General features: G+C 41.2%; 1 protein-coding gene across 1 annotated transcript in view; it reads left to right on the top strand.

The window, feature by feature from the left end:
• The window catches only part of cnksr1 (connector enhancer of kinase suppressor of Ras 1), an 88,412-nt gene that overhangs the window by 48,486 nt on the left and 24,941 nt on the right, over positions 1-14,985 (top strand). Inside the window, exons 10-12 of the mRNA XM_043717490.2 lie at positions 1,021-1,091; positions 7,358-7,542; positions 13,058-13,251. Coding sequence (XP_043573425.2) covers positions 1,021-1,091; positions 7,358-7,542; positions 13,058-13,251 — 450 coding nt within the window. The remainder of the gene's footprint in view (positions 1-1,020; positions 1,092-7,357; positions 7,543-13,057; positions 13,252-14,985) is intronic.

The raw sequence follows: 14,985 nt of genomic DNA, 5'->3' as shown, positions 1-14,985 counted from the left end.
CACTTAATTGGTATATTAATAGTTAATGCAAACAACCCATCATAAGATGGGTAGATGAAGAAAAATTATATTGATATGTCCTTTCATCAGTGAAATAGAATGAGTGCAGGTTGACACATGATACAGTAAGGGATCAGTAGTAAGAGTGGATACCATGATGTGCAGGAGCAGAAATAGGCCATTCAATCCATTGAGTCTGCTCCATCATTCCATGGCTGATCTGACAATCCTCAGCAGCATTTTTCTGTCTAACCATTTGCTTCCCACTTATTTTTAAGTCATCTGCTGTAGTGTACTAACTTTCCTCAACCAAATCATTAACATATGTTACAAATAATTGTGGTCCCAATACTAATCCTGGTGGGATTCTACTAGTTTGCCATTCTGAACGTGCTTCCCTTACCATAGAATCATAGCATCCCTTATCCCATCTCTATATCCTAAGATTTAGCCAATCATTTATCCATGATAACATACTACCTCCAACACTGTGCATCTTAATTGGAAGTATTTTAAAAGAAAAGTTCTATACTGAGGAAGTCCTGGGGTCTGTATACTGCATTGCACAGACAGTAAAGATAGTAAACAAATGAAATATTTAAATCTGATATCTGAAGGAACTCCTTTACACAGAATGAGAATTGTCTGTGTGAATCCAGGTGACCAGGAAGTTGAGGCACAGATTTTGGGGATATGAGAAAGGCAAGTGAAGCGAGACTGGGAGTGTTGGAATGTTAGAGACTTAGAAAAATGGTACCCCATACTTTGGGGTAATGTTGACTTTGGAAGGTAGTGCAAAACATGCAATGCAACACAGCAATCCATTATAACTTTTCCTGATCTCCAGGTTTGTTGATTTCTGTTGTTACTCATCTTATACATCATCAAAAGTCAAAATTACTATCCTAGATTTTTTTCATGCTCATGTGCCTCTGGGGAGTATGTTTGAATACTGGGTATGAGATTGAACTTAGTTGAAATACTCTTATTGTATACTAATATCTGCTCTTTTTCTCCTAGGTGCAGAGAAGCACATCAGAAGATGCAGGCGCATCGCCAGACGCAAGTGTGCTGTCTGAGAGATCTGCCCAGTTAGTTCCAATTTAATTCCTTTCTTCTCCAGGACAGTTGTTCGATACTTGGTGCTTATAAAAATGTTGAAACTTTATTGCTGGAACAGCACAGCAGGTCAGGCAGCATCTAGGGAACAGAAGATTCGACGTTTCGGGCACATGCCCTTCTTCAGGAATGAGCAGAGAGTGTTCAGCAGGAGAAGATAAAAGGTGGGGAGGAGGGACTTGGAGGAGGGGCGTTGGAAATGTGATAGGTGGAAAGAGGTCAAGGTGAAGGTGATAGGTCGGAGTAGGGTGGAGGCGGAGAGGTCAAGAAGAAGACTGCAGGTCAGGAAGGCGGTGCCGGGCTGGAGGGATCCGGCTGAGACAAGGTGGGGGGAGGGGGGATGAAGAAACTGGTGAAGTCCAAGTTCATCCCCTGTGGTTGGAGGGTTCCCAGTCGGAAGATAAGACGCTCCTCCTCCGACCGTCGCGTTGTTGTGGTTTGGCGGTGGATGAGTCCAATGACCTGCATATCCTCGGTGGAGTGGGAGGGGGAGTTGAAATGCTGTGCTACAGGGTGATTGGGTTGGTTCGTCCGGGTGGCCCAGAGGTGCTCTCTGAATCGCTCCGCAAGTAGGCGGCCTGTCTCGCCAATATAGAGGAGGCCACACCGGCTGCAGCGGATGCAGTAGATAATGTGGGTGGAGGTGCAGGTGAATCTGTGGCGGATATGGAAGTTTCCTTTGGGGCCTTGGAGAGAAGTGAGGGGGGAGGTGTGGGCGCAAGTGTTGCACCTCCTGCGGTTGCAAGGGAAGGTGCCGGGAGTGGAGGTTGGGTTGGTGGGGGGTATGGATCTGACAAGGGAGTCGCGGAGGGAGTGGTCTCTACGGAAAGCTGATAGAGGAGGGGAGGGAAATATATCCTTGGTGGTGGGGTCCGTTTGGAGGTGGCGGAAGTGACGGCGGATGATGCGCTGTACATGGAGATTGGTGGGGTGGTAGGTGAGGACCAGTGGGGTTCTGTCCTGGTGGCGGTTGGAGGGGCGGGGCTCAAGGGCGGAGGAGCGGGAAGTGGAGGAGATGCGGTGGAGGGCATCGTCGATCACGTCGGGGGGGAAATCTCTCTGCTCATTCCTGAAGAAGGGCATGTGCCCGAAACGTCGAATCTTCTGTTCCCTAGATGCTGCCTGACCTGCTGTGCTGTTCCAGCAATAAAGTTTCAGCTTTGATCTCCAGCGTCTGCAGACCTCACTTTCTCCTCGCTTATAAAAATGTCAAGAGTTCGGCGCTGGAAAAGCACAAAAGGTCAGGCAGCATCCAAGGAGCAGGAGAATTGACGTTTCGGGCATAAGCCCATGATCAGGAATTCATGATGGCCGAAACGTCGATTCTCCTGCTGCTCGGATGCTGCCTGAACTGCTCTGCTTTTCCAGCACCACACTCTCGACTCTGATCTCCAGCACCTACAGTCGTCACTTTCTCCCTCTTATAAAAGTATGCATAATACAGCTGTCAGATGACCAGGCTGGTTTGTGGCCCAGGCTTGTTCATGTTTCTCAGCTCAGTATTGAATTCATTGACATATTTAATTAATTTTGTCTTTACTAGTATTACCTTTCAATTTAGGCTGGATTAATGAACGGTAATGATCTGTATATTCCTAACTAGTTAGCTCTGAAAGAGTAAAGTTAAGTGAAAGTCTGTACATTCTGAATTAGTTAACTCTAAAAGAGTAAAGTGAAATTCCCACTCAAATAGCTTTTGGTCTGATCGATAGTAATGAGCATTTCCCTAAACACTTTAGCAGAATTATGAGCCCTAGATAAGATAAACTATATCTAAAGTCCAATATGGCTACTTTCCAGCAATTTCTATGTACAAGTCTGATCTTGACCTCTCTAGTTTCATGGTCTACTTGAATGAATACCCTTTATTACTCATCTACACCACAGACAAAAATGATGGGTCATAGCCCAAATTTGAACTTATTTGCTTTCCCATGATAGTTTGAAAAAAGCAAGGAATAGATGGTAGGGTGAAGGAACCTTGGGTGACAAGTGATGTGGAACATCTAGTCAAGAGGAAGAAGGAAGCTTACTTAAGGTTGAGGAGGCAAGGATCAGACAGGGCTCTAGATGGTTACAAGGTAGCCAGGAAGGAACTGAAGAATGGACTTAGGAGAGCTAGAAGAGGGCATGAAAAAGCTTTAGTGGTAGGATTAAGGAAACCCCCCCAAGGCATTGTACACTTATGTGAGGAACAAGAGGATGGCCAGAGTGAGGGTGGGGCTGATCAGGGATAGTGAAGGGAACTTGTACCTGGAGTTAGAGGAGGTAAGGGAAGTCCTTAATGAATACTTTTCTTCAGTATTCACTACTGAGAGGGACCTTGATGTTTGTGAGGACAGCGTGGAACAGGTTGACATGCTTGAAAATGTTGATATTAAGAAGGAGGATGTGCTGAAAATTTTGAAAAACATATGGATAGATAAATCCCCGGGGCCAGACGGGATATACTCTAGGTTACTACAGGAAGTGAGGGAAGAGATTGCTGCGCCTGTGGCAATGATCTTTGCATCCTCATTGTCCACTGGAGTACTGCCAGATGATTGGAGGGTGGCAAATATTATTCCCTTGTTCAAGAAAAGGAATAGGGATAATCCTGGGAATTTCAGACCAGTCAGTCTTACATCTGTGTTGGTCAAATTATTAGGGAGGATTCTGAGAGATAGGATTTATGATTACTTGGAACACCATAGTCTGATTAGAGATAGTCAGCATGGCTTTGTGAGGGGCAGGTCATGCCTCCCAAGCCTTATTGAATTCTTTGAGGATGTGACAAAACACATTGATGAAGGTAGGACAGTGGATGTGGTGTGCATGGATTTTAGCAAGGCATTTGATAAGGTTCCCCATGGTGGGATCATTCAGAAAGTAAGAAGACAGGGAATCTGGCCATCTGGATACAGAATTGGCTGGCCCATAGAAGACAGAAGGTAGTAGTAGATGGAAAGTATTCAGCCTAGATCTCGGTGACCAATGGTGTCCTGCAGGGATCTGTTCTAGACCTCAGCTCATTCTGATTTTTATAAATGACTTGGGTGAGGAAGTGGAAGAGTGGGTTAGTAAGTTCGCCGATGATACAAAGGTTGGTAGAGTATCGGGTAGTGTGGAGGGCTGTTGTCGATTGCACTGGGGCATTGACAGGCTGCAGAACTGGACTGATAAGTGGCAAATGGAGTTCAACCTGGAAAAGTGTAAAGTAATTCATTTTGAAAGGTCAAACTTGAATGCAGAATACAGGGTTAAAGGCAGGATTCTTGGCAGTGGGGAGGAACAGAGGGAGTTTGGGGTCCACCTCCATAGATCCCTCAAAGTTGCCACCCAAGTTGATGGGGTTGTTAAGAAGGCTTATGGTGTGTTGGCTTTCATTAGCAGAGGGATTGAGTTTAAGAGCCATGAGGTGATGCTGCAGCTTTATCGAGCCCTGGTTAGACCACACTTGGAATATTGTATTCAATTTTGGTTGTCTCATTCTAGAAAGGATGTGGAAGCTTTAAAGAGGGTGCAGAGGAGATTTACTGGGATGCTCTCTGGACTAGAGGGCATGTTTTATGAAGAAAGATTAAGAGACCTAGGGCTTCTCTCATTGGAAAAGAAGGATGAGAGGTGACTTGATTAATAGTGTACAAGATGTTGAGAGGCATAGATAGAGTGGATAATCAGAGACATTTTCCCAGGGGCGAAATGATTATCACGAGGGAGCATAATTTTAAGGTGATTGGGGGAAGGTTTAGGGGAGATGTCAGAGGTCGGTTCTTTACACAGCGTCGTGGGTGCATGGAATGCACTGCCAGCAGTGATAGTAGAGTCAGATACATTCGGGACATTAAAGCGATTCTTGAATAGGCGCATGGAAGATAGTAAAATGAAGAGTATGTGGGTTAGTCTGATCTTACAGTAGGATAAAAGGTTGGCACAACATCAAGGGCTGAAGGGCCTTTACTGTGCTGTACTGTTCTATGTTCATGTTATGTTTACATGATTATGTATTGCAGTGGAATTTTTGCATTCTCTCCCTTTGTTACAGGTCCTTGGAAATGATTTGCCAAACTACAACAAAGTGCTGTGATTTTCTACTATGGGCAGGGTGTAGAGGCAGACCCTGTGTCTGTTCCAACCTAACAAGGAATTGAACCTGATGTTGTTGACATTAATTTGACTTAGAATGTAACCATCTAACCACATGTGCTATAAAGTTCCTTGACTAAACCAACTGTTGCTTGGTTACGCAGTCAGTGAGTCCCATGATTTATGTTATGGATAAAAGTAATGAATCCTCAATACACAATGCTTGTCAAGTTTATCAACTAAACCACACTGACAATGAATGCCCCAGGTTTATTTCAAAGTCGGTCCTGATTTATGGTCAGCAGTTAATGGTTTGCTTAGATACAAAAATCAACCAGGATTCATGCTTCTGAGGCAATTCAGTGACATCCCTAGAGCATGTGCTTGGAACTGGATGACAATGCAATCTCAATGATTTGTGATGTTCCTTGAATTGACTAATCCAGCAATCTTCTTTGTCAAGATGGAGAGATGAAATACTTGTGAGAGATGTTAGAGGGAATACACTTGCAATGAGTTAGTGCCTTAAGGAGAAGTGGAGAAGATAGGACACAAAATATTTGTATAACTCTTTATATGTTTCACAACTGGATGAAACCAGATCACAACCTATTCTGTTGCAACATATTAAGCAGGGGAGTTTTTGCTGATCCTTCTGCTTGCTGCTCAGTAAATTAAGGCAAAGGAATGCTCTTGTGGAGCATAGCTTTGGTACAGCAAGCAAAAATGTTCCCACTTAAATAGTTACCTTAAACTGTGGAGGCAGGGACAAGACTTCAACTTCCAACTCTGTACAGTAACAGTTAAAATCAGCTTTGTGCACATGTGGAGAATAGTACTGCAGATTTGTACCTCGTTCATGATCTAGCTGCTATAGCATTTGAGTTACCATTGGGTAAGATGTTAAGTGACATTGTGTCTTTCAACAAAATGTGAGTAACAATGTGGTAATGAATCTTAACCAAGCCATTAATTCTGGGATATTAATGTCCCTTAATATTAATTCAAATGCATTATCATTGTTGAAACCCCCATAATCAATATCCTGAGGGTTTTCATTGACCAGAAAGTGAACTGAACTACCATATTCATAATGTGGCTACCTGAGCAAATCAGAGACTAGGAATCCTGCTGACTCTCCAAAACCTATACACTATTTGTAAGGCACAAGTCAGTATGTGGTGGATTATTTCCCACTTGTGAGTGGTGCTCCAACAATGCTCAAGAAGTTTGACAACATCCAGCTGTTTGATTGGCAACACATCCAAAAACATTAATTCTTTCCATCAATAAGCTCAGTAGCAAGAGGGTCTACTATCTGGAGATGATCTGCAGAAATCTACCAAGGTTCCTCAGACATCATCTGCCAAACTCTCAACTACTATCACTAAGAAAGGTAGTGATAGCAGACACCTGGAAACACACCAGCTGCAAGCACCCCTCCAAGCTAGTCACTCCCCTTGCTTGGAAAAATATTGTTTTTCCTTCATTGTCACTGTTTCAAAATCATGAAACTTCCTCCCTACAGCATTGTGGGGTTTACTTACATCAAATCAACTGCAGCAATTCAAAAAGGCAGCACACCACCACCCACTCAAGGGCAACAAGGGATGGGCAATAAACACAGCCACAGCTAGTGATGCCCAAGTCCCATGAATGAGTAATAAATAAAATGCCCAGGTGAAGGATATCCTTCCAGTTCAATAAATAATACAGTTTTTAAAAATTAATTCCTGATTAATTGATTCATGGTCATCATTAGACTCTTACTTCCAGGTTTTCTTTTATTGAATTCAAATTCCTTCATCTGTTGTGGCAGGATTTGAACCTAAGGACCCAGAACATTATCTGGATCATTATTGTCAGCGATAAGACCCCTATGCCATCACCTCCTGTGTTGGAGGCTTTTCAATTTCCTCAGGTTTTGTTTTTAGCGCTTTGTTTCATTGTTTGGTTACATGTATTGGATTATGTATTTTGGCCCTGCTATCACTGTTTTCATGGTGAGTATGACCCCATGATCACCTGAGGTCAGTCATGCCCCTTTATCTCTGGTTAAACTTTTTGATATGTTTCTTGATACTTAAAAAACAAACTGTGGAGAACAGTGTACACACGAATCTGCCAAATTAAAATCATAAATTCCAAAGACTTTCATTTTTTAAAAATTCAGGTTCTCACGGAGAGAGAGGGTAGGAATCCAACAGGGTGCAAAACCTGACTGCAACACCTTTGAAACTAGTGCAAGCTGTGAAGACAAGGATAAGCCATTGCCATCTGAATCCTACTCTGAAATTGGGTCCGAGTCTGATGGAGAAAGTGATCAAATGCAGCCAGTACAACAGTCTAACACTGAGGGTAAGGAGGAATACATTGCGTGCATGCCGCACTCATTAACTCTTTCACTCTCGAGCTCTCACCCTTCTCTTTCTCTCTCAAGCTCCAGCCCTTCCCTTTCTCTCTTGCCCTTCTCTCTCTCAAGCTTTCTCTCTCAAGCTCTCACCCTTCTCCTTCTGTCTGTCTGTGGGAGGCAGTTTTCAAATGTTTCCAGTGACCAGCTGATTGGACATACTCCATTCTGTTTTGCTGACCAGCATGATTTATATTAGGTACTGAATTACTGCACACGTGATGGCTAATGTTAGCTGGTTATAATAATATAGTCCTGTGACTATAGGTTTGGTAAAAACATGGTTTTGCGTGAGAAAGGTAACTTGCTTCTTAAAAATGTTTATTTTTGATAAACCTGAATTAAATTGTACTAATATTACTGCATTAGGTTACCATTCAGTAAGTTCATGGTAATACAAATGATTTGAAACAAAAACTTGAATTGTAACCTTACCAGTGCAGTTTGACCACAATTTCTCAGTTGTTCCCAAAGCAGAAACACTACTCCAGTTTTGTTTTGATTTGTTATGGTAACTGTCTTGTTTAAACTGTCCATATGCGAATGAAATTTCAGAGGTGAGGTGACAGTGATGCCCTTGACATCAAAGCTACATTCAACCAAGGAGCAGTAGCAAAACTGGAATCAGTGGGTATCAAGGTCAAACTCTTTTTGCTTTTTGGAATCACACTTGGTACATAGGAAGATCATTGTGCTTGTTGGATCAATCATCTCAGGAGGAATTCCTCAGGGGTCATGACCTAGGCCCAACCATCTTGAGCTTGCTTCATCAAGGTCAGAAGTGGAGACTTTCACCAATGATTGCATAATGTTCATGACCATTCATGACTCCTCAAATGCTGAAGTACTCCATTTTCAAATGCAACAAGATCAGGATAAAATCCAGGTTTGGGCTGAGAAGTGTCAAGTAACATTCACATCACACAAGTGCCAAACAAAGACCATCTCCAATAAAAGACAATCTAAACACAGCTCTTTGACATTCAATGATGTCACCAACATTAAATTCCCCCAACATCAACATCTGGGGGTTACCACTGACCATAAATTCAACTGGACTCTCCACATAAACACAATGGCTACAAAGTTAGTCAGGGGCTAGGAAATCTGCAGCAAGTAACTCACCTTCTGACTCCCAAAGCCTGTCCAACTTCTCAAAGGCACAAATCACAAGTGTGATGGAATATTCCCCATTTGCCTGGATGGATGCAGCTCCAACAACATTAAGAAAGTTGACACCATCCAGTACAAAGTAGCCCTCTTGATTGCCACCACATCCACAAGCATCCACACCTTCCACCACCAAAGCTCACTAGCAGCAGCGTGTAATGTCTACAAGATGCATTGCAGAAATTCACCAAAGATCCTTAAACAGCATCTTCCAAACCAACAATCACTTGCATCTAGAAGGACAAGGGCAACAATTAAATGAGAAGACCACCATCTGCAACTTCCCTTCCAAGCCATTCGCCATTCTGATTTGGAAATAAATCACAGTTCCTTCATTGTCACTGTGTTAAAATCCTGAAATTCCTTCCCAAAGGGCATTGCAGGCCCATTTACAGACATGGACTGCAGAGGTTCAAGAAGGTGGCCCACCACCACCTTTTCAATGACAACTAGGGGCAAGCAATAAATTCTGACCAGCCAGAGATACCCATGCCCACAAATTAATTAAAAAGGGAAGTTCGCTAGTTCGGTAGTCTTGCACTTGAACTTCTGTAGTAAGCGATTCCCAAGGCAACACTAAAAGTTTCAGTAGTTAGAAGATTCAGAGATACCGTTAAAATAGAAGCAGTGCAAAATGCCTGATTCTGTTTATAGATGATGGTTCTTACTTTTTTGAGTTTGACAGTTCAAAATTGAGGATATCCCCGTAAATCTTTTCCAGCACATCTAAAAGGTTTTCAGTGAGAAAATGAATGGAGTAATCCTGCAAGCAAGGTTAGTATTAGAAGCAGGAGAAAGTGAGGGCTGCAGATACTGGAGAGTCAGTCAAAAAGTGTGGTGCTGGAAAAGCACATCAGGTCAGGCAGCATCCGAGGAGCAGGAGAGTCAATATTTTGAGCATAAGCCCTGCATCAGGAATATTAGAAGCAGTCATTGACAATTTGTAAAGGGTTCACTATTTGAAATTCTTGAAATTATTTGTAATTCATAAATCACAATTATTCATGCCTGTCTAGTGCAAAATAAGAGGAAATGTGGCTTAACCATAACTTGTAAAATAAACTAGGGATAGTATTAGTTCCAAAAAGGAGATACACAAAGTTGCCAAAAATAAAGCAGCAAACTTGGGGATTGTGAATATTTTAGAATTCAGCAAAAGAGGACAAAAAGTTTGATCAAAAGGAGGAAATAAAGCATGAGAGTAAAATTGCAAGGACACAAAATCTGACCACAAAATCTATAAATATGTGAAGAGAAAAAGATTAGTAAAGATAAATTAAGATCCCTTTATAGGAAAGCAGGGAAAATTATAATGAAGAATAAAGAAATAGCAAAGAATTGGGTCTGTTTTCACAAAAGAGAGTAAAAATAACCTCCCAAAAATGTTAAGAAACTAAGAATCCAGGAAGATGATGAAATTGAAGGATATTGGTACAGTACTAGGAATGATACTGAGAAATTACTGGGGTTAAAGGGTGACAAACCATAGGGCCTGATAGTCTACATCCCAAAGTACTAAAGGAAGTTGCCTGGAAATGTTGGACGCAGTGGTGGCTATCTTCAAACATTCTATAGATTCTGAAGCAGTTCTTACAAATTGGAGGATAGCAAATGTAATGCCATTATTTTAAAAAAAGCAGGGAGAGAGAAAAACAGAATTATAGTCCAATTAGCCTAACACCAGTAATGGGGAAAATGTTAGAGTCTATTATAAAAGATGTGACGGTAAAACATCAACGGGATTAGACAAAACTAGTGTAAGGTTATGAAAGGCAAATCATGCTCAACAACTTTACTGGAGTTTTTTGAGAATGTGACAAGTAGAATCGATTAGGGAGATTCAGTGAATGTGTTATATTTAGATCTTCAGAAGATCCTTAGTAAGAGGTCAGTGGGCAAAATTAAGGCACATAGAATCGGATGTAATAAATGGGCATGGATCTAGAATTAGTTGACCAACAGAAAGCAGAGTGGGAATAAATGGGCCTTTTTCCAAGTGGCAGACAATGATAAGTGAGTACCATTAGAATCAATACTTGGAGCCTCAGCTATTCACGATTATATATGAATTGTCTGGGTGAGGGAACCAAATGCAACATTTACAAGTTTGCTGTTGATATAAAACTAGAGAAGGATCAAAGTTATGAGGATAATACAAGGAGGCTTCAGGGTGATTGAGACAAGTTGAGTGAGTGGCCAACATGGCTAAATGTGAAGTTATAGACTTCATTGAAATAATACAGAAAGGACTGGAGGGTTGAGCTATAAGGAGAGGCTGAATAGTCTGAGGCTTTTATCCCGGGAGCCTTGGAGCCTGAGGGGTGGTTATATATATATATATAGGTTTATAAACCCATGAGTGACATGGAAAGGGTGAATAAGGGTGAATAGCCAAGATCTTTCTCCCAGGGTAGGGAAATCCAAAACTAGAGGGCATAGATTTAAGGTGAGAGGGGAAATATTGAAAAGGGACCTAATGGGCAATTTTTCCACACAGAGGGTGGTGCATGTATGTAACGAGCTGCCGGGGAAGTGATGGGGGCTAGTACAATTACGACATTTAAAAGGCATGGGTACATGAATAGGAAGGGTTTAGAGAGATGTGGAACAAATTTTGGCAAATGTACTAGATCAGTTTAGGATATCTGTCGACATGGATGAGTTGGACCAAAGATTCTGTTCTGTGCTGTATAATGCTATAAGAAGATTTGAGTTCATAGGTAGGGATATCTCACTATAGCTATACAGAGCCATGGAGAGACCACACCTGGGGAGTTTTGCCTGTAGTTCGGTCTCCCTAATAAAGGATAAACCTGCCATAGACGTAGTGCAGCAGAGCTTCACTAGACTGACAATGAGAACAACAAGACTGTTGTAGAATGAGAGATTGATTTGACTGGGTCTATATTCACCAGAGTTTAGAAGGTGATCTGACTGAAAACATTATATAAATTCTAACAAGATGCAGGAAGAATGTTTTCCCTGGTTGGGGAGTCTAGAACCAGAGTACACAGTCTTCGCATATGGGGTGAACCATTTTAGACTGAAACATACCCAATAAAGATAGTTTTAATTTAGATTTTAAAGGCATTAAAGAGTATGGAGAGAAAGCAGGAATTATAGCAATGAAGTAGAAGATCAATCATATTGAATGGTGGAGCAGGGTCAAAGGGACAAATGATCTAGACCTAGTTTCTGTGTTCCTTGAAATAAAAGAGGAAAACTATCAACTAGGCTCAAAATAGGAATGTGATGGATATTAAACATCTGGATTTGTGCAGCTGCAAGACATGTTTTTAAAAGCTCAACACTATCCAGGGTGGATGAGTCACTTTGATCAATGAATGAAAATCAAATGCATTTGACTGAGGATGAGTGATCTCTTCTGCCAAGTCATTTTCAGTAGGTGCTGAAGTTTAGAAATTACTACCTAACTTGTGAGAACTATCCTAATCTTTGGTAAATGAATTAAATAAACAATGTGTTCCTATTTTTCCAGAAATTTAAAATAGCCTTTTACAAATGGCCAGTGATAGCTTCTGATATTTGCCTTAAACTAATTATCTTTCACGAATTCTTTTAAAAATATGCTGGAAAAGGGTTTTTTATAGAGGGGCTGGTTGACAATTTTTAACGCAGAGATAGATTTTTTTAGACAAGAGAATCAATGTAAGGTTGTCAGGGTAGCCTGGAATGTGGTATTCAAAGCACAAACGTATTAGCCATGATCCCACTGAATGGCAGAATGGCCTAATTTCTCCTAGTTTTTGTGTGAACACATTCCTGAACAGCACATGATGCAGCAGGCCTTCCCAGGAAAAGATGACATGAGGCTCTTGCTGTATCCTATAACCTACCATAAAGTTCTGACCTATAATTGCTCTTATCTTCTTTATAAGACAACCAATCCTAGCTTCCATCATCCCTTTGCAAAAATGAATCCCCTCAGTCCTGGCGTGATTCTGGTAGGTCTCTTATGTGACATCTTCAAGGCCTTGACATCCTGCTGCTCGTTGGATGCTGCCTGAACTGCCATGCTCTTCCAGCACCACTGATCCACCTTTTTTATATATCAACAAGTGCTTATGCATGACTGAAATGTTGTTTCACCACTCAAGAATTGACATCCTTTCTTAAATATGGTGTTCTAAATTGGAGATAACAATCTAGATGGGGTCTAACCAATGTTTACTCTAGCAATGCAGTGTATTATTGGCTGCCTACTATTGTGTGTTCAGTAACTGAGTTGCTATCCTGGTATGTGTTAAGGTTGTGCTTTATTTGATTTTACAGGTGAGCACATGCAGGTAGCAAGTCTGATGTCTGAAGGGGGCACTGTGACCTCATGTGATGGAGAAGAGCTTGTAAGTGATGGAACATTAACTCCACAATCTCCAAGAATAATTCAGCATCAAAACATTGAAGATAGAATGAAATATGATTCGGACAGTGAGGGAAGACCAAGACGAGCAAATGATGAGAGAGCGGTGAGCATGATGAATTATGCAATGCCATTATTTACCAGAAATTTGTGCACTTTTTGTTTAAGGAAGCATTTAAGTCAGTCTGTCAGTATAAGCAGAAGTAATCTTGCAGAAAATAGTGAAAAAAAATCAACTTTGACATAAGATGGTTTTAATATCAAATACTCCCAAGTCAGAAGATGTTCACTGATTTGCAGTGTGCTGTTCCATTTGGAATTTCTCTGATAACTAAACAGCCCATATGTAAAAATAACAAAGCCTGAATCACAGCCAGGCTTGTGTGGAAAAGCAGCAAATAGCATTCACCAGTATCGGAGTATGATAATCTTCAACAAATGAGAATCTAACTGAGACTCTTGAAGTGAAGTGACATGATTATAATAATTTGGATCCTTCATCACCAAAATCCTGGAAGTCAATATTGACCAGAAATAACTCAACCAGGCACGCACATACTATCTACAAGTCAGAATCTGGGTATTCTGCAGCAGATGAATCAGTTCCTCATTCCCCGAAGCCTTTTTACTATTTAAAAGGCATATTCCAGGAGCTAATCTCCACTTGCCTCAATATATGTAGCTGTACCAGTACTCATGGTGCTTTGTGTGACCAAGGACAAATGGGTTGCTTGATTGCCATACAAACATGCCTCCTAAACACCTCCACCTCTAGCAGAATGTGGTGCCTTGTTCAAAGCCAACTTATCGTGGCTCTGAAGCACCTTCTAAAACTGACTTTCACCACCTAGAAGGACAAGTGAACAAGAAGAAAAGGGAATTTGAAGGCAAAAATGTCCCATGACTTTAATTGAAAAGCAGAACAAGTTCAAGGATGCTTAAGTCCATTTGTGCTCCTATTCCTTACAAATTAATACTATCTCCAAATGCTTCCCCAAGTTATTCACTATCCTGCCTTAGCTGTATATCTTGCTGTTTTTTCATCATTGCTGGGTAAATATTGTAACTCCACACTGTCAGCACACTGCAGCCATTCAAAAAGGTGGCTTACTCTGCAATCTCAAGGGAACGTAGGAATTGGCACCGAAGTCCTGGGATTGAATACAATAAGGTTGGTTAGATTAGTTTAAATTAATAGCATTGGTTTGATACAGACAACATTCCTTCTATATTGTCTCATTGTTAGATACAAAATGAAACTCTCTTCTATATTGTTGTTTGATTAGATATAAACAGAAGTTCCTTCTACAGTGTCCCAAAAATGATTCCTAGGGCAGATGCAACACTGATTAGATACAGCGTAAAGGTTTGTTTCTGTTCCTGGAGAATGCTACAAAGCTGTATTTCTTTTGCACAGAGCTTTACCCCAATGCATTATTACCATGCTCCACAGGTCAGTACAGTTTGGAAAACACCTGTAGCTTCCCAGTGTGCAAAACCATGAGTAATTTGCAGTTCTCTCATACAAACTAGGTAACTTGTGAGATGTTAGAGCTTGAGAGCTATGTGAAACTCAGCATCATCTGCAGATTGTGGAGAATAACTTCTTCAGATCACATGCAAATAAAGTTCTGACATCTTGAGGCAGAAAGCGGCATTAGAAGACAGCGATCGGCAGACTTAATGCACGCAGAATTAAAGCATCAACCTAAATACTCAAGTTGGTGGAAATTTTCAGCAGTGTTAATTCCGCTTGGTCAGCAATCTCAAGGTGCCACCTTTTGTATATTTAAATTTGAAAAAGTACAGAAATGGATAGATAAACAAACCATTTAATTAA

Source organism: Chiloscyllium plagiosum, unplaced genomic scaffold (assembly GCF_037043375.1).
Source record: "Chiloscyllium plagiosum isolate Xiang-an unplaced genomic scaffold, Cpla_swu_hap1 HiC_scaffold_30, whole genome shotgun sequence".
In the NCBI taxonomy this organism is placed as follows: domain Eukaryota; kingdom Metazoa; phylum Chordata; class Chondrichthyes; order Orectolobiformes; family Hemiscylliidae; genus Chiloscyllium; species Chiloscyllium plagiosum.
Note: the sequence above shows the minus strand (reverse complement) of the source record. Positions and strands in the feature narration are given on the sequence as shown.